Source organism: Narcine bancroftii, chromosome 5 (assembly GCF_036971445.1).
Source record: "Narcine bancroftii isolate sNarBan1 chromosome 5, sNarBan1.hap1, whole genome shotgun sequence".
Lineage (NCBI taxonomy): Eukaryota > Metazoa > Chordata > Chondrichthyes > Torpediniformes > Narcinidae > Narcine > Narcine bancroftii.
The window spans coordinates 93,973,663-93,998,526 of record NC_091473.1 but is presented as its reverse complement, the minus strand read 5'-3'; the positions used below and the strand labels follow the sequence as shown (position 1 = coordinate 93,998,526).

Sequence of the window (24,864 nt, the reverse complement as noted above, 5' to 3'; positions counted from 1 at the left end):
ATGGGCTCGATGAGCTGAATGGCCTAGTCAAGTACCTACTGTCTATTGTCTTATCCCAACTCCTACACAGTACTTTTGATTTATGAGGGCCAATATGCCAAAAACTCTCTTTACACCCTATCTTACCCTATCTACCTGTGATGCCACTTTCAGGGAATTATGCATCTGTATTCCCAGATCCCTTGGTTCTACCATACTCCTCAGTGCCCTACCATTTACCATGTATGACCTTTTTTGATTTGTCCTTCCAAAATGCAACACTTCACTTCACCCTTGTCTGCATTAAATACCATCTGCCATTTTTCTGCTGGTCAAGATCCCTCTGCAAACTTTGCAAGCCACACTTTGCAAGACCTCCAATCTTTGTGTCATCTGCAAATTTACCAATTCACAACATCATCATTCAGATCACTGTTATAGATGACAAACAACAATGGTCCCAGCACTGATCCCTAAGGTGCACCATTAGTCACAGGCATCCAGTCTGAGAAACAATCATCCACCACTACTCTCTGGCTTCTCCAATCCAGCCATTGTCGAATCCAGTTCACTACTTCACCATGAATACCTAGCATCTGAACCTTTCTGACTCACATCCCATGTGGGACCTTGTCAAAGACCTTACTAAAGTCCATGTAGACAACATCCAAAGCTTTTCCTTCGTCAACTTTCCTGGTAACCTCCTCAAAAAATCTACAAGATTGGTTAAACACGATCTACAACACACAAAGCCATCTTGACTATCCCTAATCCGTTTCTGGCTATCCATACAACTTACCTACTACTGAAGTCAGGCTCACCAGCCTACAACATCAAGGGTTACTTCTGGAGCCTTTTTTTAAACAATGGAACAACGAGAGTTACCCTTCACGTGGCTAAAGACATTTTAAATATTTCTGCCAGAGCCCCTGCAATTTCCACACTAGCCTCATTCAAGGTCTAAAGGTATATTTTGTCAGGCCCTGGGGATTTATCCACCCTTATTTGCTTTAAGACAGCATTCACTTCCTCCTCTTTAATCTGTATAGGTTCCATGACCTCACAGCATCTTTTTCTTACTTCCCATGACTATGCCTGTTTCCTGAGTGAATACTGATCTCTTCCGAGACCACACAACGCCGACCACTCTCATCTTCAAGATGACCAATTTTGTCCCTTACTAGCTTTGCTATATCTGTAGGATATATATCCTTAGGATTTCCCTTCATTGTCAGCCAAAGCATCCTCATGTCTTCTTTTACCTTCCTGATTTCTTTCTTGAGGTTTTTCTTTCCTTTTCTATACTCGTATCTTATTTGCTCCTTTTTGGACTATAGCTGCTAGAGACCTCTCTCTTCTTCAGAACCAGATCCCCAATATCCCTCAAAAACCAAGGTTCCCTATGCCTGCTACCATGCCTTTAATCCTGACAGGAACATACAAATTCCATACTCACAAAATTTCACCTCAGAAGATCTTCCATTCACCACACACATCCTAGCTTGAAAATAACTTATCCTAATCTGCGCATTCTAGATTCTTTCTCACTTCCTAAATTGGCCTTTCTCCAATTTAGAATCTCAACCTGAAGCCCAGAACTATCCTTCTCCATAATTAACTTGAAACTTATGGCATTATGATCAGTGGACCCAAAATGTTCCCCTACACCTACTTCTGTCACCAGTTCTGTCTCATCTCCAAAAAGGTCCAATATTGCATTCTCTCTAGTTCATACCTCGATACTGTATATTGATTTAGAACACTTTCCTGATCATATTTGACAAACTCCAGGTCATCCAGACCTTTTACAGCAGTTCAGTTGCATTTTCCTCCTATTTCTAACCTCACTAACACATGGCACAGTTAGCAATTCTGAGATCACAACCCTGGAGGTCCTGTCCTTCAACCTAGCACCTGAACTTTCCTCGCAGGACCTCCTCACCCTTCCTACCCATGTCATTGGTCCCTATAAGGATCATGTCATCTGGTTGCTCACCCTCCCTCCTGAGAATGCTGTGAACTCAATCTGAGATATCTCAGACCCTGGCACCAGGGAGGCAACGTACCATCCAGCAAACGATCTCTTCCACAGAACCTCTTACCTGTTTCCTCCAACTATGGAATCCCCTATCACTACAACACACTTCTTCTCCTCCCTTAGACACAGAACAAGACTCTGTGCCAGAAATCTGATCGCCATGGCTTGTCCTTGATAGGCCCCATCAACCCCCCCCAACAGTATCCAAAATTGTATACTTTTAAATGAGAACGGCCACAGGGGTGCCCCTACTGCCTGCCTGTTCCATTTCTCTTTCTTGACTGTCACCCATCTACCCTCTCTCTGCTTCATAGATGTGATAGTATCCCTGAAACCCTGTCTATCACCCCCTCTGCCTCCAGAGTTCACCCAACTCCAATTTCTTAACTCGGCTTGTCAGCATGCCGCTGGATGCACTTTTCACAGATTTAGTAGTTAGGAATACTGCTGACTTCCCTGATGACACACATCCTGCAAGAGGAGCCTTGGCTGCCATTCCCACTGTTTATGACTAGAGGAAAAACTATCTAAAACCTGCCCTTACCTGCTGAATCCTTTTTGTTTCTTGAAAAGGGTGGCCATTTTTTACTTAAACCCCTACTACTCTTCACCTCTTTCCTACTCTCGCCAAACCCTGTTGAACCAAAGCCTTACCACTGACTCATCCACTCTGACAATGATTGCTCCCTCGATGACTGTTCCGCTACACAATCCCTCACTTATATAGTGATACTCCGCTTCTTCCTCCAATCAGTATGCATCAACTTGGATTTATCAGAATTAAACTACGTACTTACCCAAGAATGCGCTCCATATAGTCAGTAACTCCACAATTTTAGCATCATCTGCAAACTTACTGATCGTGCCACATACATCCACATCATTTGCTTATATTACAAATAGCAAAGGTCCTAGCACATATCTCTATGCAACACCAGACACAGGCATCCAACCACAAAAAAAAACTGTCCACCATCTCCCGCCATCTCATTATCAACCCACTTTTTTGCCAACTAATTTGGCAACTTTCCCTGGATTCCATGGGTGCCAAATCTTTGGACTATTCTCCCATACGGGGCCTTATCAAAAAGGTCTTACCAAAGTCCACATGAACATCTATTGTACTCTTTCCCCTTATCAATACACTTTATTATGTCTTTAAAAAATATCCTTCAGATTGGTAAGACACCATCTGCTTTTGAGAAAGCCATGTTGGCCATCTCCGATTAATCCATGGCTTTCCATTTATCATTTATACTGCCATCAGAATTTTATTTCAAGATTGAGGTGGACTGATGGCATGCTTTCCTTCATCAGTCAGGGCATTGAGTATAGGAGCAGGAACATTATGTCTGGAAGACTACATTTGATAGCATTGTGCACAGTCCTCGACACCCAGTGACAAGAAAAGGTATAATTAAGCTGAAAATGGTTCAGACAAAATTCACAAGAATGTTACCATAACTGACATGCTTAAACTACAAGGAGAGGCTCGATAGGTTGGGATATTTCTCCCTGGAATGTTGGAGGCTGAGCAGTGACCTGATAGAATTTTATGAAATCTTTTTCCAAAGGTAGGGAAATCTACAACAGGAGGATATAGATTTAAGGTGAAGGGAAGATTTCAATCAGACCCCTTGTCACCTATGGCACCTTTGAATAGATCTCACCCTGCCTTGGGGATTTATCCATCTGTAAATCCTTCTAAGGCACTGGGTACTTTTTATTTATGGGGGTATACACTAGAATTTCACCTTTTCCTTCACTAAGTCCTCTAAATACAAAGTCTGCTTCCTTGGTATTTTAGAATCTCACCTATGCCTTCTGTCTGTACAGAAATATTGTTCTAGTTTTCCCTAGTGGACCCTACTCTTTTACTGGTTATTCTATTGACTTTAATACACTTATGAAACACCTTCAGAACTACTTTAACATTAGCCAGCAATATTTCATGGCCCATCTTTATCTAATTTATTTTTCTTAAGCATTTTGTTATATTGTTTTACTCTTCACAGGTGCACCCTTCATTAGTTCTCTTTACTTGCTAAATGGTTCCTTTTTCTCTTGATCCAATCAATGCCCCTCGACATCCAAGGTTCCCTCCACTTTACCCTTGGATTTCATCCTGATCATAACATTTTGGCTCTGAATTCCAGTTAGTTCTTCTTTGAAAACATCCCACAGTGCAGATGTAGATTTACCTATAAGTATATGCTCCCAGCTGACCTTTCCTTGTTCCATTTATAATGGAATTAGCCCCCTTCACCCAATTTAAGACCTTTATTTCCATTCTATCTTTGTTTTTCCATAACAACTTTTAAGAATGTGGAAGCATGGTCACCATCTCCAAAATGTTTTCCTCCTGACCTTCCCTCTACCTGACCAACTACATTTCCCAAAACTAGATCCAGTAATGCTCTTTTCTCCCTTGGCCCGAGTCATAAAGCCCAACTTGCGCACAGTGACCAAAATGTTCCACCCATACTAGTCACATCTGCCTGCATTTGGCAAATATCCCTCTACACTTATCCTGTCCAAGAAACTGTCTAAATTTTTCTTAAACATTGTATTAGTACATGCGTACCTGTCTCAATCACCTCTTATGGCAGCTGTTTCATAACTCACTCTCACCCCCCATCTCGTGTAAATAAAGTACCCTTCAGGTTCTCGTTAATATTTTGGAAATGGAATCCCCCTAATACTATAACCCTATTTTTAAAATCACATCTCACTCTGCAATGTGAACAAATCATTTCCTCAATCTCCTGTTGATTGTTTAGTGGTTTGTAACTTTTTATGTCCTAAATCTCTACCTAAATGGCCTGTTTTGAAAGGCCTTCTAGGTTATAAGGACACAAGAAATAGGGGCAGCTGCAATAGGCCAACTGGTCCATTGAGCTGCTTCACCATTCAATAAGATCATGGTTGATCTGGCTGTGGACTCAGCTCCATCTACCTGCCTTTTTACCAAAACACTCAATTTCTCCTCATATGCAAACTTCTGTTTTAAATATATTTAATAAGGTCGTCCCTATTGTTTTCTTGGGCAGAGAATTCTACTGATTCACTTCCCTCTGGAAAAAAGCAGTTCTTCCTCAACTCCATCTGAAATTTACTCCCCCAAATGTTGAGGAGTAGAATGTTGAACCTATCAGGATAGATTAGGAACAGTAAAAGGGGGAAAAAAAAACCTGGTGGGAGTTGTCCATAGCTCATTGAGGCCCTAGTTCCAGTCTCACCTACCAGTGGAAGCAACTTTTCTGCCTCGACATTCTTCTGAATTCCAGCTTGTCACAGGCAACTCAACCTCTCTTTATGTTAACCTCATCTCTGGAATTAACTGGCTGTACCATCGCTGCATTACCTTCAAAAGCAGTACATCTTTTCTCAAGTAAAAAGACAAGAACTATGAGCATAAATACAGGTGTGGCTACACAAGTATCCTGTACAGTTGCAGCAGAACCTTCATTTGCACCTGTAAACCAACCTTTTGCAATTCACGCAAACACTCCCAATTTCCTCTGCACAACAGCATGTGGTAATATTTTACCATTTAAATAATAATTTGATCTTTTGAATTTCTTTCCAAAGTGAATGACCTTGTACTTACAAATGTTGTACTCCATCTGCCAGACCCTTTCCCACTCATTTAACTTACTTCTATCTCTCCACAGACATCTTCTGCACAGTTTGCTTTTCTACTAATTTTAGTGTCATCAGCAAACTTAGATACGCTGCACTTAATCCCCTCTTCCAAACAGTTAATGTATATCGTGAGCAGTTGAAGGCCTAGGACTCCTTGGCATTCTTTTCACCAATTCCCAACCAAGGAAACACCCAGTTATCCCAACTCTCTGCCTTCTATTCGTTAACCAATCCTATATCCATTATCTTATGGATACATCTTTTATGTGGCATCTTACTAAACACTTTCTGGATATCCAAGTATTTTTGTATCCACAGGTTGCCTCTGTAATCCTTTCAGAACTCTAGTAAATTCATCAAATATGACCCACTCTTCCCAAATCCATGCTACGTCTGCCTGATGGAACAATTTCTATCCAGATGTCTTGCTATTTCTTCCTTAATGATGTCTTCAAGCACTTTCCTGGCCACAGATGTTAAGCTAACTGGCCTATTGTTTACCTACATCCTTTTTTAAACAGTGGTTTGAAAGTTTGCTGACTTCCAATCAGCCAGGAGTTGTCCAGATTCCAGAGAATTTTGGTAAATTATCAAATATTAATATTATTACTTCTGTAATTTCAATAAATATCCCAGATGTATTCAATCAGGACCAGAGGACTTAGCTACCTTTAGAATCACTAATTTGCTCAGTACTACCTCTTCAGTGTTAGGAATTGTATTGAGGCCCTTTACCTTCTGTTGCCTCGATATGTGTGAAGATCAACACCAGATAGTTATTCAAGACCTCAGCCATTTCTTCACAGCCCAGTATTAATTTCCCCATCTCATCTTCCAAGGGACTTGCACTCAGTCTAGCCACTCTTTTCCTCTTTATATAATTATAATAATTTTTACTAACTCTTTTATTTTGTTTTAGTTTACTTCCAGAATCCATCTTCCTTTTACGGCTTGCCTAGTGGTTCTTTGGTTTCTAAAGTTTTCCCAATCTTCCAATTTCTTACCATCCTTGATGAGCTTTTAGTTTGATGCCTTTATTTATTTCCTTAATTATCCAGTACTGGCTCCTTACTGTCCTTACTCTTAACTGGAATATACTTTTGTTGAACACAAAAATCTGTGGAAAAACCTCCACTGTTCCTCAACTGTCCCACTATATAGCCATCTCCATCACATCCATAACAGTACATCTGTTTCGGAGGGAGATGACCACAGAGGAGTCGAGACGCACCTTCTTGCCTCTTGATCACTCACTCCATATCCTTGCTTAGGCCTTAAACTGCAGTGACATCAATTCACGAAAAAGGTTATCCACAATATCCTCAGCATCAGCTATCCCCTGTCATTAATGAAGTAATGCACTCCTTGACTAACTGTGCAATGGAACCACCTCTTCTGCATCCCCTTCTATCTCACCTGCAAATTCTGTTGTACCCTGGTAAACTGACCAGACCAGCCTGCCTTTCAACGATGTTTCATCAATGGCATCAATACTACTTTGTGCTGAATTCATTTTCTTACCAATTACCTGTTAAAAATAGATGCAATTTAGATTGTACTTGTGTATTTATTTATTTTTTTAAAAACTTTATTTATTCGTTCAAAAAACAATATATGACATATGCAACAGTTAAACATAAACATGAATGTTTTTTAATATATATAGAAAAAAAAGAAAAGAAAAGGGACCCCCCCTTCAGCCAACTCTCCTAAGGAAAGCCATTAAAAAAAGAAAAAATAAATAATATTAAAGAAAAAGTTAAATAAACATATCAAAATCTAGTCAATATAAATTGAAATGTAAATATTCCGAGTATAATAGCCACTTATTAATAAAAAAAATTACAATGATCATGCGAAACATAATTTTTTCCATTATTAAACAATATTTCATCTCATTATGCCATCTATTAATATCAATCATATTTGTACCTTTCCACGTACTAGCAATATATTTTTTCACTGCGGATAAAGCTAAATATACAAAAGCAAGCTGGAACTTATCTAATCTCAAACCTTTCAGAGGTTGCAAACTACCCAATAAAAATACAGTTGGATCTAAAACTATTTTAATCTTACACAGGTATTCTAAAAACGATTGAATTTTTTTCCAAAAAGATTGTATATGTATACATAACCAAACAGCATGAAAAAAGTTCCAACCGTATCACCACATCTAAAACACAAATCTGATTCATTAAAACCATATTTTTTTTACTTGTGCATTTATCAAGCTGCTCTGTCCACTGGCTTCTAACTTGATAACAAAAATCAGTATTTTACTAATTTGAATAGAACATTAGTTTCCATTCAAAGTGATAATTCATTAAGTAACCTTTGATTTGGAATTTCACCCCCTGGTGGGAGTTTTATCAGGTGAGTACCCTCACCTAATAAAAACAAAGTGGCAGAATTTACATCAAAAGTAATTTGCAAATAATACAGCAAGATCTTGAGGTAGAAGGTACCAGTAATTTTTAAGCATGGAAAAAAATAGCAGATTCACTCAGTCAACTAATTTTTCATCTGCTTTTTTGGATTATTTACACACAGTAATAATCTTTTTCAAGCACTACACTTGGAGGCAAGTCAGCTTGGTGAAAAGGCATAAAGGTGCTTTACCACTGAATAAGGAAATACTATGAAAAATTCAATGAAAATGACAAGATTATATTGAATATTAAAGGAATCAGGTTGCAATTACCAAATAATTACTGTATTTTTACTCCTATAATGTGTACACACACACTATAACGTGCAGAAAATCAAACTGTGTAAAATACTGTGCAGGACTAATATTCTAAATTCTGGCTGACAAAAGCAATTTGCATTTAAATGGGATCTGCCACAGTTAATCTCCCCCAATTAACACCCAATCAACTTCCCCCAGAGGCGTAAATTGCCCTTATATAAACGTTATCCTGCTGCAACACATTGACAAGTTTGGAGAGGAATCAATTAAATAGATCCAAGAGAGGCTTCAGAGTTAAGCAGGATAATTCTAATGTCTCAAATCAGAGGCACTTGATATGTTAATCTCCTTCCTCAGGGACTCGTCTGGGCAATTAACATTGATAAGGTGCAGTGCCATAGCCAGAATGTCCTGTTTATAGGAATGCTATGGCATTCAGTACAAAGATATTCCCAAAATCAAAAATTTCCCACAGCCATTATAAATTGCGCGCATTGTTTCAATGTTGCTATTACATTCTCATGCTCTCTATAATATTCCACACTCACTATAAATTGTTTCCCACAGCCGCTATAAATTGTGCACGTTCTTTCATTGCCGCTATTATATTCTCATGCTTGCTATAAATTGCCAGCACGTCTTTCCTATGGCCCCTGTGCTGTCAATGGTGCTATTATATTCCCACGTTCGCTATAAATTGCCGGCACATCTTTCCTGTGGCTGCTATAAATTGTGCGTGTTCTTTCAATGCCACTATTATATTCCCACGCCCGCTATAAATTTCTGGTTCAATTTTACCATGCCCACTATTAATGGTGAGTGTTGTTTTAATGTGCAAAAATATTCTCGCATAGGGCGCACATGCATACAATGCGCGCGGAGGGGGGGGGAGTCTGGTTTGTAAATACACATATAACGTGCGTTTTATATGTGTAAAAATACGGTACATCAATACCATGTTGCAAGATAGAATGATATAAAGTTAAAAATAATCCTACCCACGATACTGCATGGAAAAAGGATATTTGACTATTGAATCTCTGGATTTGTGCAATACATGATACGCTTCAACTCTGTAACAAGAAAGAGTACCAGAAGAGAGCCCCTTCAGAATCACTGAGTGTCCATGGATTCACCTGCAGCTCTCCCACAGCCTCTTCAGCCACACAGACTCCAGTTCAATGCATCAGCAACCTGAGCTCCATATAAAAAACTTTCAATATGATCTGGAAGCCGGACCCCCCCTCAGGAGTCTTTCCTGCCCTCTGCCCTCAGCACTCTCTTCAATCCTAGTTGATACCTGGTTCCTATTAGACATTCTCCAGCAGCCCACAGCCTGTGCGAGTCCTTCAACTGCAAGTTGCCAAGTCTGCAAGAAGCCTGGGTCCTTCAGCTGCTAAGCCCCTCTGACGTCTGCTGCCATAGTCACTGTCTATAACTGGTACAGTGTCAGAAAAAACTCATTTTAAAGTGAGTTCCTTCTGGCTATTTCTGCAGCAGTTTGGACAATTAGATTCTTTCACCAAAAATGTTTTGCAATACATCTTGAAGTGCTTCACTAACCATAATCTTTATCATTTTCCAACAGGCAGACAGTGCAAGTGGGTGCATGTGTATCAAAAAAATCCAAACAAAAATCAAACAAAGCAACATTTACAATTAGCGCTGCCAATCGCTTCCAGTGATGCACAAACTTTAAAATTAGTTCAGTGGTCAACAGATCAATAATTGACTCTGCATGAGAGCAAAGACATCAAAGTCACCCCAGCATCCCTTCTACCCTGTGATGTTGCAAGATTGCATAAGGTGATACTGAGTACCATTTAATCTTTTCCAAATCAATAATGATGAATTTATTTTTGTTAGCAAGATTGTGGCACAAATTAAAAGGTAAACACAAAAAAATTTACAATGAATCAATTATAGTTGTGTGAAAGGATACTGGAAGCATGCAAGAGAATGTAATAAATCAGGTAGCTCAAAAAAAGACATCAGAGAAAACTTTGCAGGTGGAATAGACTGTTTTTGCGCTGCCTTTTTTTGTTTTTCACATGATCAAATGCGATTACATTAAAAATGTCTGTCTATTACAGATTTAAAATTGGATAGCAAACCACACATTTAGAAAAAATAGCAACATTTCATTGAAAATTTATAATCCAATATAAAGGATATAATTTGTAGAGTTCAAATGATGCAGCCCTCTACTAACCAGACTGTTTAAAAATAGATCTCACCAATTCAGCATTTCACTTTGAGTGATTAGTAGAAATGATTGTCTACAAAAATATTAATTGCAAACTTTACACATAAGACTTCTAGAAACTGGTTATTACACAAATATTGTTCCTTTGACCAATCTTGTATTTTCAATAGGTGGTAATTATCTCCAGTTTTAAGTCTTTGTTGGAAAGTAAAGTCAGTAAAATCAATGCATCTTGTAGAGATTGAATGTAATCTAATTTCTGAGGGAACAAATAAAATCAGACGTAATGCAAACATAAAGTTGTTAGCAAATGATCCAAATTATTTTAAGAATAACCGAATGTTAATAAGACCAAATGTAAACTTTGCATTTGGAAGCAGAGACAAAAGGAGGCCAAATGTAATCAACATTCTTGAGAACAATAAAACCAAACAAAGATGCAAGTTCAGAAAAGGAGAGCATTAGGTATTGGTTTCTATATGGCATACCTGCTGAGAATAAACAGTTAACAAATTATGGGTAATTAAAATAAGGCATGCCAAACAAAATATTGATCTTTTGAAAATGCTACAGTTTTAAAATGATTTAGGGAATATTCTCAATGACTGTTTTGAATTGTAAATGCTTTAAAATGACCAAGTTAGCAGTACATCAAAAGTATGGCAACTTCTCGATTCACAGGGAAATAGTTCAGCCATAGAGACACAAACTCATCCATCGCAGAACTCACCATTTGCATTAGTTCCTATGATTGTATTATCTTCACGTTCTGTCTGGCTGCTGCTACTGGTTGAGGTGGTTGGAGGAGGAGAAGGTGCACAGCTGGATGCTGTGCTCTCAGTTTCATCTAGGAGTCGGTCCATGTAATCACTAAAACCAATTTCAGAAAGATATTGCATAAAGTCTGGCCATGGCACACATAAAAGAAAGACATTTTCTAGGTATAATTTGTAATTTCCCAAAATTGAAAGCACAACTAATTCTTTGATGGTGTTGAAAAAAGATTCAGTTTAAAAAGTTGGGAGTAGTGTTACACTCAAGTTGTCACCAAGAATGTTTTAAAAAAAAAAATCAAAATAAGATTTAACAAGTGGACAAAAAGTAGCACTATTATATCATAAAGTCAAAAAATTCTGCCCAAAGCACAGGCTCTACTCCTGATCACTTGCAGAACTAAACAGGTTTAGTTTCATTTACTTTCCACTATAATCTTATTCTAACTAGAGGGTGAGCAAATTTAAATTCTTGAGAGTTACTATCTCAGAGGATCTTTCCTGAAATGAACACAATGAAAGCAGTGTGAAAAAAGCACATCAGCGCCTCTACTTCCTCTGGAGTTTGCGGAGGCTTGGTAGGACACCAAAAACCCTGGCAAATTTCTAAAGAAATGTGGTGAAAAGTGTTCTGACTTGGTGCATCACAGTCTAGTATTGGGATACCAATACCCGTAAGCGTAAAGCCCTGCAAAAGATAGTGGACACAGTCCAGGACATCAAAGGCAAAACTATCCCCAATATTGAGAACAGCTAAACTGCCATCAAAGAGCAGCAGCAATCATCAAGGATTCACACCACCCAGCACACTGTCTGTTCTCACTGCTGCGATCAGGAAGAGGTATAGGTACCACAAGACTCACACCTCCAGGTCCAGGAACAGTTGCTACCCTTCCACCATCAGACTCCTCAATGAAAAATTCAGAGACTCATTTAAAGATTCTTACTTCTGCAGTTTATTGATTTTTTAAATTCTCTCTGCATTGTCAGTTTATTTATATTTATCTGTTTATAGTTCTTTATTTGTTTACATGTACAAGCTATGTCATTTTATTTTGCACTTCCAATACGTGGTAATTCTGCATAGCCCACAGAAAAAAGAATTTCAGGGTGTTATGCGATGTCAAGTCACCTCTATTTGCCATTCATACCATGCATTGCATGGTAAAGATGATAGTGTTTTTACAGGACCATGGAGCGGATTTATATAAATATAAGTTAAAATATTAAGACATACAACAGAAGTCCATGGTACATTATCCACATATGTTCTGGGAATTCAGGAGGCTTGGGTGGAGGGGGGGAAAACTGCTGCCCAATCTGGATGCAAGGGCCCGAGTGTTACGGTACCTCCTACCAGATGGCAGAAGGGAGAAAAGTTTACGAGGTGTGTGTGTAAAGACCTTCACAATGTTTATTGCTTTCTGCGTGCATCGTGTGTTGTAAATGTAGGAAGAGTGCCCCCAATGATCTTTTCCACTGACTTCACTATCCTCTGAAGGGTCTTATGGTCTGAGGTGGGGATGCACCAGGTGGGGATGCAATTGCTCAGAATGCTCTCAATACATCCTCTGTAGAATGTAGGGAGGGAGATGAACTTTCTTCAGCCTTCGCAGGAAGTAGAAATGCTGCTAGGCTTTCTTGGCTATGGAGCTGGACCAGGTGAGATTCTTCTCCAAGGATAATCTTGACAAGCTCAATGGCAGAGCCATCAATGGTCAGTGAGGAGTCATCCCCTGGGCCCCCCTGAAGTCGACAACCATCTCTTTTTATTAAGATTTAGATACAGGTTGTTGGCTCTGCACCAGTCTGTTAGTGACTGCACCATCTCTGTATCCTGACTCCTCATTTTTACTAATAAGTCGTGTCATCAGCAAACTTGATGATGTGGTTCGAGCTGTGTTTTCCTCCAATCATGAGTCAGAAGAGTGAACAGCACCAGTGGACTATGCACTCAGCCCTGGGGGGGGGGGCCGTGCTCAATGTGATGGTCTTGGAAGTGCTGTTTCTGATCTGGACTGCCTGAAGTCTCCCCGAAAGGAAGTCAAGAACCTAGCTACAGAGGGAAGTGTTTAGATCCAGTAGGCTCAACTTCCCTAGCAGATATTGAGGTATGATTGTGTTGAATACCGAACTGAAATCAATAAACAGCATTTGAACATACGTGTCCTTATTTTCCAGGTGGGTGAGGGCTAGGTGATGGATGGTGACAATGGCATTGTCCACAGAGTGGTTGGATCTATATGCAAACTGCAGGGGGTCCAGTGATGGGGGACAGCAGGAGCTTGATGTGCCCCATAATAAGCCTCTTGAAGCATTTCATGATGGTCGATGTTAGTGCAACAGGACGATAGTCATTGAGGCACACACACAGACAACTTCTTCAGCACAGGGACAATGGTGACAGCACTTCTGAGGGAGGTGTTAAAGATGTCGGTGAGAACATCTTCCAGCTAAGCTGTATGTACTTTATGTATATACTCATGGATGGACTCTGACAATAAATCTGAAATCGTCAACTTCAGAAAGATTTGGAACTGTCTGGTTTCAGCTTATCACTCCTTTATTGATGGATGAATGACAATGGGAGGGACTGACAGCGACCTCAGACACCCCAGAGGCAGAGCAAAACCACCAGAAACTTGCATTAGATGCGAACATGGGAGGCTGTCACACAGCACACCAAGAGAAAACTGGGTCAGGTTTGAAAGGATAGTAGTTCTCCCTTATCCATGGGGGCTATGTTCCAAGACCCCCAGTGAATGCATGAAATCGTTGATAGTACCGAACCCTATATAGGGTTTGTGCTGATTAACGCCCACGATACATTCTGTGAAAGTGGGCGCTATGCAATGTGGTCGTTTAGTGAACACCAAATTATATACTTTGCAAAGCAATAGGGGATACTGTAGTTATCTGTAAACTTTTTATTTGTAAGTAGTGTGGACCGACACAGGGCTGTGAACAGAGAGCAGGCTAGTGAGATCAGTGTGGGGACCGACACAGGGCTATGGGGAGAGAGCAGGGCAGTGGGATTAGTTGGGACTGATACAGGGCTGTGGGGAGAGGGTAGAGCAGTTGGATCAGCTTCAGAGATTACCAGCAGGTAACTGAAACTGTGCATAAGTGGGGACCACTATATATGCTCATTTTTTGAAAAGATTAACTACCAATTTGCTTAGTCAATATCACAGTTCCACTTTATACAGCAATGTAAAATTAATCAATTTCATAGGGAAATCAAATCACAACCTTGCTGCATTTAACTTTGCTACAAGTAGCTGCATTTTACATGTACATTTAATCCAGTTTGTTTCTTTTGAAAAACAGATTTAAGCCATGAATGAGAAGAAAGCAAGAAGAGTATTTAATAATGTGCAATAGAACACTGATCAAATACAATAGTAGAAAATAAAATGGACAACAATTATGAAATCACATAGGTACTTACGTAACACCTGGATGAAGATTATATTTCTTTTTTCCAAACCTGGTCTGCTGTGCAAAAAAATCATAACGCTCAGACTTCTTCCACATGTAATAAAATGCTACACAATCCCCTACTGAACGTGTTCTCACCTGTGCATATTAATAAAAACAGATCAGTAATAAAATATTTTAAACCAAGAAAAATTGTGCACACAATGAATTTTTAAAAACTTTTTCCTCCATTGAAATTTAATCATTAGCTTGCTTTGCCATCTATTTCCATCTCAAATAATTTGGCGTTTTGCTATTCCATTGACTAACAAATATCATTTAAAATCTTTTGATATGTTAATCATTTCACCCTTAAGCTTTACAATTTGTTTCCAATGTTTAGAATTAAGCTTCTCGTTTTATTGATTAGTTTGCTGAACATATTGAAATTTTAAATTCAATTTCAAAAGAATAGTACCCGCCAAAACTTTTGAGAACATTTTCATTTGATGTCCAAGATATGACTTTAAACACAATAAAGCTGATAGAAACTAATTTTACAATTAGCAAGATGAAATTAAAATCAATCAATGAATTTCCTGTGTGCCTTTAACACATTATTTTTAAGAAACTGCTCCAAGTTTTGAATCTGCCACAAAACCTAGGGTTAAAATAGAAATATGCCTCTAATACATTGGCATATTTTACATAAAACATACCAGCATCATACAGGCCAATCGGCCCTCAATGTTGTGCTGACCTACATAAACCTATACAACAAACTAAAGCCTCATTACCTCACAACCATAACCCTCTATTTTTCATGCATCCACATACTGTTAGGTCTGCTTTGTTCATGAATGAGTGAGACAAACACCAGGCTGAGTCGAAATCAGGGTTCTTTGTTCTTTATTACCGGATTGTAACACTTGCGACCAACCAGGTTAGTCGGAGAATGCATTCTGCCGTTATCAGCAAAATGGTGATTTTTTATACCCTTGGATATGTGCTTAGAACATCATCATATCATTACTTGTCCAATGACTAAAACTGTTGCTATCCTTTCCCTGCTAGCTTCCTGCCTCTCAATCCATCAATGTCTCTCTTATCTTGTAAGTACAAGGATGCATTCACATCTTGTTACTGCCCTGTACATTCCCATCTCATGATGTTTTACCTAACAATACCCAAGAGTCTTTTAAATGTCCCTACTGTACCAACCTCCTCCACCACCCCTGGCAATTATATTCCAATCACACATTATCTATCCCGTATAAAAAATAAAAACTTACCCCCAATATCTCACTTAAACTTAACTCCCCTCACACTTTATACTGATGTCCTCTGCTGTTTGCTACTCTCACCTTGGGTAAAAGGTGCTGGCTATTCATCTAATCTATGCCTCTCCTAAACTGTTGACCTCTATTAAATCCTCTCTCATCTTTTGTCACTCCACAGAGAAAAGCCCCAGCTCTGTTAACCTTGCCTCAGAAGACATTTTCCAATCCAGACAACATCATGGTAAATCTCCTCTGCACCCTCTCCATGTTTATATCATCCTTCCTGTAATGAGGTGACCAGAATTGAATACAGTATTCCTTTCTTTTTAAAATATTTTTATTCATCTTAAAAACCCTTTACACAAGGGTATCAGTCATTACTCATGATAACATAAATCAAACTTATATATGTACCATATCAATTGTAAATTAGAAGCATAACCATAATTTAAATTTTAAATTTAGACATACAGCATGGTAACAGGCCATTTTGGCCCACAAGTTAGTGTCACATAATTAACCTACACCCCTGGTGTATTTACATATCTTGTTTTGTTCAGGACAGCAAATTCTACAATGATAATAATTAAACAATTAATAACTATATCCAAAAATACTGAATACAAATATTATACAAATAATACACGTAAAATTCACTTACATAAGATATTTTATACTTCACTGATGTAATCATGTTGTTATGTGATATGATCCGTGATCTTTACTTAACTCCCCCTCCACCCCCAACTTTACTTATTGGAATACAATATTCTATAAATCACAGAACATTACAGCACAGCCCCTTTGGCCCATGATGTGCTGACACATATACCACCTACCAAAAAAAACCAAAACCCTCCCTACTTCATAACACTCTTTTTCTTTCATCCATGTGCCTAAGAGGCTCTTAAATGCCCTTGGCTCCACCACCACCCCTGGCAATGCATTCCAAGCACCCACAACTCTTTAAAAAAAATTGCCTCATTCACACTTTTAAGTACCATACAATTAACCATCAAATTTGACCTTCCAAAATGCCAATAAGTTATCTACGGGACACTTGATCACTGCTAAATCAAAATAAGAAAGGCCTACTGTTCTTTCCCAAAACTGCATTTTGCCAGAATGGATAACTTGGTTGTGCTCTTCCTGCTTTCATACAGATAGAGTCTAAAAAGAAAGGCTCCAGAAATCAAGACAGCTTGAAGGTTGTCAGAAGAGGCTGAAGAATGGTTATACAACTGCCTTGAGTCTGTTCATTGGGCAGTGTTCAAGAACTCAGCTGAGGATCAAAATGATTGCACTAGGGTCATGACGGACTTTTAACAAAACAATTATGGACTAATGTGTCCCAACCAAATCATTCAGCTTTCCCCAACCAGAATCTCTGGATGAACAATGAAATCTGAAACACGCTGAGAGCCAGATCACAGACATTTGTCAGGAGATCCAGAACACCAAACAAGGAGCAGGTAAGACTTGCAGAAAGCCATCTTGGGCAATGTGGAGATTCCAAACAAGAATGGAAACAATGAAGAATACCCAACAGCTGTGGCAGAGGCTAAATAATATACCCTGTTAAAAACCAAATCTGGTGCAGTAGGAGACAGCAAAGATTCACTCCAGAAGAACTGAATGCCTTCTCTGCCTGATTTGATCACCAGAACAAGGAAGAACCACTGCGCACCCCCATGTCCCCTGATGGTGCTGTACAGTCCACATCCAAGAGTGACACGCGGGTTGCCTTCAGGAGAGGAAAATTATAGAAAGCATCTGGCCAGAATGAAGTACCTGGTCGAGTAATGAAAACCTATGCTAACCAACTTGTCAATATATTCATGGATATTATTATGGGCCCAGAGGACCCCAAAACCCAGCAGCAATAGAAATTCACCAAGACAAATGGTTACTTAAATAAAAGTAATTTTTAATTTCCTTTAAATATAAAAACAGGATCAAACTTTAACTTATTCTATTCTTCTTCTTTCTTTCTTTGGCTTGGCTTCGCGGACGAAGATTTATGGAGGGGGTAAAAGTCCACGTCAGCTGCAGGCTCGTTTGTGGCTGACAAGTCCGATGCGGGACAGGCAGACACGGTTGCAGCGGCTGCAGGGGAAAATTGGTTGGTTGGGGTTGGGTGTTGGGTTTTTCCTCCTTTGCCTTTTGTCAGTGAGGTGGGCTCTGCGGTCTTCTTCAAAGGAGGTTGCTGCCCGCCAAACTGTGAGGCGCCAAGATGCACGGTTTGAGGCGATATCAGCCCACTGGCGGTGGTCAATGTGGCAGGCACCAAGAGATTTCTTTAGGCAGTCCTTGTACCTTTTCTTTGGTGCACCTCTGTCACGGTGGCCAGTGGAGAGCTCGCCATATAACACGATCTTGGGAAGGCGATGGTCCTCCATTCTGGAGACGTGACCCACCCAGCGCAGGTGGATCTATATATCCCTCATCAAAAGGAGGAACTAATTTACCTTTCTACTAGCCAAAAACCTCTCCCCAGGAGTTACAGCCTCAATTCTCTTATCTCCCTCCATCTCAATTTTAACTTCTCTAATTGAAACTGTTTCTTTCTTTAAAACTTTATTTATTTAAAGAATCGTTAAAAAAGAACATACAATCCAATAAGAACAATTTTGTATAAATATATAAAAAAAACAAAAACCTCACTCCACCCTCCCACCCCATCAGCCAGCTCTCTTAAGGAGAGCCAAAAATATAAATAAAAAGAAAAACAAAATATTTACAATAAATCAAAGTATTTCTAAATGCATATATTCCAAATAAGGAAACCACTTATTAACAAAAAAAATAATTATCATGCATATTATATGTAATTTTTTCCATAATAATACAAGCTTTCAGTTCATTCTGGCAGCGTGTTATACTAATCTTTCCATGTACTAGCTACACATTTTCGTGCTACAGACAACACTAAACGTACAAATGCAATTTGAAACTTCTCCAACCCTAATCCCCTTAAAGAAACCATACAACCCAATAAAAAAATGGATGGGTCTATAATGGTAGTTTAATATTATATAATTTTTCCAAAACTAACCTAATTCCTTCCTAAAATGGTTGTACTTTAACACAAGACCAAACAGCATGTTAAAAAGTTCCAGTACATAAACCACATCTGAAACAAGAATCCGAGTTACTAAAACCATACTTTTTCAATTTCTCTGGAGTTAAATATAACTGATGTAAAAAATTATAATTAACCATTCCATATTGTACATTCGTCAATTTAGTTACACTATCATAACACATATCTGCCCAATTATCTTCCGGAAAACTGAAGGTTAAATCACTTTCCCATTTAAGCTTAGAATTCTCCCATTCCAGTTTATCCATACTATCTTGTAACACTTGATACATAACTGAAATATAACCCTTCTTTGTTATAGAGGAAATCAAAGCTTCAAATTCGTCAATACAGGTAAAATCATCTCTTTAGCATAAATATCTTTTACCAAAGCTCTAAGCTGGTAATACACAAAACAAAGAATTTTCATATATATCAAATTGTTCCCTCAATTGGTTAAAAGAAAGAAGTTGTCCTTCCTCAAAACAATCTTGCAATGTCTTTATACCCTTAGAGTTCCAACTCTTTAAATGATTATTGAACAGTGAAAAAGGAATAAGCTGATTATTATATAGTGGGGTTAAAATTGATAATTTACCTTTTGATCCTAAAATTTTATTTCTTTAAGTCCAAACCTGTAACAAATGTTTTAATACTGGCATATTACATTCCCGCAACAAATTCATATTCCATCGAAATATAAATTGATGCACCTCAACTTCAGAAATACAAGCCATCTCCACTTTTGCGCAACTTGGAGGTTGATCCATGTCCATCAACCTAACAAATTTCAACTGAGCTGCTTCATAATAATTTTGAAAATGAGGTAACTGAAGTCCACCTAATGCATATTTCCATGTGAGTTTATATAATGCTACTCGCGGTAATTTACCTTTCCATAAAAATTCCCTCACCATTTTATTTAAATCCTGGAAAAAACCCTTTGAAAAGGAACATGGTATCGACTGAAATAAATATTGAATTCGAGGAAAAATATTCATCTTAATACAGTTTACATGACCAATTAAGGTTAACGGAAGATCTTTCCATTTAATTAAATCCGCTTTAATCTTTTTTAATAAAGGAACATAATTTAACTTATATAAAGATTGATAATCAGCATTTACAATTACTCCTAAATATTTGAGTTTATTTGACCATTTTAATTTTATAACACTTTTATATTCTGAAGTCACCCTCTCCAACTGGCAAAATTTTACTCTTATCCCAATTAATTTTATATCCAGAAAGTTCTCCAAATTGTAGTAAACATTCCTGCAATTGTGATAATGACTGGTTTGGTTCTGTTAAATATATCAAGACATCATCTGCAAATAAATTAATCTTATATTCCTCATCCATAACTCTCATCCCTCTTATCTTTTCATTCTGTCTTATCATCTGAGCTAACGGTTCAATAGCCAATGCAAACAAGGCTGGGGACAATGGACAACCTTGCCAAGTCGAACGTGTCAATTTAAATGGTAAAGAAACTTGACCATTTGTCACCACCCTGGCAATTGGGCTTGTATATAAAGCTTTAACCCAACCAATAAAAAAAGGGCCAAATTTAAACTTCTCTAACACCTTAAATAAAAAATCCCATTTGACCCTATCAAAGGCTTTGAAAGGCTATCAAAGGTGGTTGGGCTGTTTTCGATATGCATTGACCAAAGTTATCAACCAAAGGATATTATCTGACGGATTCCTATTCTTAATAAAACCTGTTTGATCAATATGTATCAACTTAGGTAGGTACTTAGCAAGCCGATTTGCTAACACTTTTACTATAATTTTATAATCTACATTCAATAAAGAAATAGGTCTATTCGAAGACACTTTCAACGGATCGCTATCTTTTTTCAGAATTACAGTGATTAAAGCACTCGAACACGATTCCGGTAACACCTGTTCTTCAGTTATTTGTTGCAATACGTCCCCAAATACAGAAGATAAATCTTCATAAAGGATTTTATAAAATTCCACAGAAAATCCATCATCCCCTGGTGACTTTCCATTTGGCATCTCCCGTATAGCCTCCTTAATCTCAAAATCAGTAAACGGAGATTCTAATTCCATAACATCTTCCTCCCCTATTACCGGTAACATTAATTTAGATAAATAAGATTCAATAAAACCATTAACCTGCTTCCCTTCAGAAGTATATAATTTTTGATAGAATGAATAAAACTGGTCATTAATTTCCTGAGATTTATAGGTAACTATTGAATTCTTTTTAACAGCATTGATGGTCTGCGATACCTGTTCCGTTTTAATTGCCATGCAAGTACCTTATGTGCCATCTCACCCAATTCATAATAATGCTGCTTAGATCGATTAATTAAACACTGAAATTGATTGGTTTGTAATGTATTGTAACATAATTTCAAATTTGCCAAAGCCACTTTTTTTAATCTACTGTCACATATTTCTGAAAATCTTTCTCTAACTCAGCAATTCGTTTCTCTAACTCTAAACATTCTGCCATATATTGTTTCTACCTCCTAAATAAGCTTTCAAAGCATCCCATAATAAAAAAATCAACTATCTACAGAATTAACATTCTCAGCCAAAAACAAAGTAATCTGTTCTTTAACAAAAGTAACAAACTCTGGTTTTTTCAATAACATTGTATTAAATAAACCTCCATCTGTAGGATGAACGTACCACTTCCGAACTTGCAAAAGAAAAAAACAATAAAGAATGATCTGATATAACCTTACTTTTATACTCAGCCTGTAATATTCTACCCTGTAAATGTGCCAATACACAAAAAAAATCTATCCTGGAAAATGAATCATATCGAAATTAATAAAAAGGAAAATGTTTCTCCGTAGGATTAACTCTTCTCCAAATATCGACCAAATTTAAATCTTTCTCAAAGCCCCAATTTGTATCACCATCTTTGATTTCCTTATACTTTTCGGGGATGTATCCAGAACACAATTAAAATCTCGCCCGACTAGATATTTTAATTAGCCTGATTTAACAACAACAAAGCTTCTGAAATAAAATGTTCATCATCTATATTAGGTGCGGAGGAGTCACGTGATGGAGTAGTGGCTGATAGAATACCAGCCCTCTCCAGAAAAGAAGAAAAAAAGTGAAGAAAAAGCAAAGTCCCAGACACACAAATCACAACAAATAAAAAATAGTGTGGAGAAAATGCCACCTAAGAAAGAAAACCCATAAACAACGGGAAGAAAAGAGGAAAGACCCTGGAAGAGAAAGGTGAAGGCCTTACCTGCACGAAAAAGCAGGGACCCACCATGGAAAGAGGAGCCCACTCCCTCCCGGAGGATAGTGGAGACTCCGCAGGTCGTGACCCACTGACCGCAGGATTGCAAAAATGGCTCACGGAGCCAAACAGGGGTGCGCAACTGCACATGCGCACGACAAGGAGAATACCGGCGGGAGGGGGGGGACCAGCTGTGGAGTAAAACTCCACGAACAGCTGAGAGATGCCTGACAGCAGGGCTCCCAGCTGGAAGATAAAAAAGCAACAGGAACGGGTGTGGTGAGAAAGAAAAAAGGAAACTAGAGACACAACAGATAACCAACACAGAAGTAGAGAACCAACATCAAGAAACCATGGGAAAAAAAATAACCAACAAACTGACACAAGCAGCTCAACAAGAAAGTCAGAAGAGACACAGATACAAGGAAGATAAATAGAAGACAAAAACCCAAGAGCAGACGCAGAAGAAGAAGAAGAATACCAAGCTCTGCACAGAGGAATAGGAGGTAAAATGAATGGACAGTACATAGATAAAAAAAATTTTCAAGAACAAATAAAAGCATTAAAAGAATGGGTGACACTAGAATTTAATGAAATGAAAAGAAAAATGAAAAGTACAGAAGAAAAAGTGAGTAGAATAGAGCTGGTCATAACAGAGGTAGGGAAAAGATTAGAAAATGTGGAAGAACGTGCAATGGTGGTAGAAATGGAAGTGAACGACTTAAAAAGAAAATTGGAAGAAAGTGACATAAAAGTTAAAGAAACACAGGAGTTGTTAGCTCAGAAGATGGATGGATATAATGGAAAACTATAGTAGGTGAAACAATATAAAGATAGTGCGCAAAGTTATGAAAGAATTTAGAACAGAATGGATCCCAAAAGTTCTGGGAATGCCAGAAATGCAGGAAGGAATGGAAATAGGAAGGGCACACAGAACATTAGCCCCGAAACCACAGTCACAACAAAAACCAAGATCCATTTTAGTAAAATTCTTGAGATACCCGACAAGAGAAAATATATTGGAGAAGGCAATGAATAAAATTAGAGAAGACAAAAACCACTGGAATACAAAGGTCAAAATTTTTTTTTCTATCCATGCATAAATTTTGAGCTCCTAAAGAAGAGGAAGGAGTTTAACGCAGCAAAATCGATCCTATGGAAGAGAGGCTATAAATTTATGTTAAGATATCCAGCGGTGCTTAAAATAGTTATCCTGGTGCAGCAAAATAGACTGTTCTCGGATCCGGAGAAAGCACGAGAATTTGCAGAACCCCTGCAAGACAGAAAGAGAGATGAAGAGATGTAACAAGAACAAAAAACGATGACAAACTACATATAAAGAAGTAAAAATAATGTATAAGTAAGAACTAAAGGAGGGAAGAAAAGGGAAGTAAGGGAGAAGGGGGGTTAAAAAAGAATAATAATAATAATAATAAATAAATAATTAAAAAAAAGAAGAAAAGAGGGGGAGCTTTGTTGTAATGTGAAGATAAAAGTATTTTCTGGAGGGGGTTGGGTGGGAGAGAATAACAGTCACTGTGAAATCAGTTGACACTTGCGAACGGGTTCGCAGTCCGAAAGGAGAGGGGAGTTGTGGTTGCCCGGCAAGGGACAAGGGGCGACTCAGAGAAGGGGGGGAACACTTGGGGCTAAGGGAATTTTAGATGTGGGAATGGTTGAAATATTTTATGTTTTAGAAGTGTTGTCATACAGTGTGTTCAAAAAAAAGAAAACTGAGAAATGAAAATGGGGAAATGGGGAAAGGTGGTGGTGAGGAAGCGAAAATGAGATGTAAACAAAGTATAAGATGGCCACGTTGAATTATATAACTATAAATATTAACAGAATACATAACCAAATTAAAAGGAAGAGGCTATTAAATTTACTGAAAAAAGAAAAAATAGATATAGCATTCGTGCAGGGAACGCATCTAACTGAAGTGGAACACAATAAATTAAGGAATTACTAGGTAGGGCATGTAACGGCAGCATCATATAACTCAAAAGCCAGAGGTGTACATATATAAATTAATAAAAATGTACCAATCAAAATAGAGGAGGAAATAATAGATCCAGCAGGGAGATACGTAATGTTAAAATGTCAGATATATTCAGAACTCTGGAATTTGGTCAAAATATATATGCACCTAATGAAGAGGATCAAAAGTTTATGCAAGATATTTTTTTGAAGATTGTACATGCGCAGGGGAATATATTGATAGGAGGGGACTTTAACCTTAATTTGGACTCAAAGAATGGACAAAAGACTAGCAGAAAGAACAAAGCAGCCAAATTTATGGTTAAATCAATGCAGGAAATGCAACTTTTGGATATGTGGAGGAGACAACACCCAAAGGAGAAGGAATACTTATATTATTTGAGTAGACATAAAATATACTCAAAGGTTGACCTGTTCCTGTTGTCAGCCCATATCCAAGGGAGAGTTAGGAAAATGGAATATAAAGCTAGATTGTTATCTGATCACTCACCCTGTTATTAGCAATAGAACTCG

General features: G+C 38.1%; 1 protein-coding gene across 7 annotated transcripts in view; it reads right to left on the bottom strand.

Moving 5' to 3' along the window:
• LOC138763727 (mesoderm induction early response protein 1-like) overlaps positions 1-24,864 on the bottom strand; it is a 94,579-nt gene that overhangs the window by 6,622 nt on the left and 63,093 nt on the right. For 6 of the 7 annotated variants that reach the window (XM_069938378.1, XM_069938379.1, XM_069938381.1 and 3 more), the window contains 2 exons: positions 14,785-14,912; positions 11,291-11,430 (listed from right to left, as the gene is read on the bottom strand). In XM_069938378.1, coding sequence (XP_069794479.1) covers positions 11,291-11,430; positions 14,785-14,912 — 268 coding nt within the window. Of the gene's footprint in view, positions 1-6,926; positions 10,820-11,290; positions 11,431-14,784; positions 14,913-24,864 lie in introns of those variants that run through there. The other variant, XM_069938384.1, reaches the window with a different exon arrangement.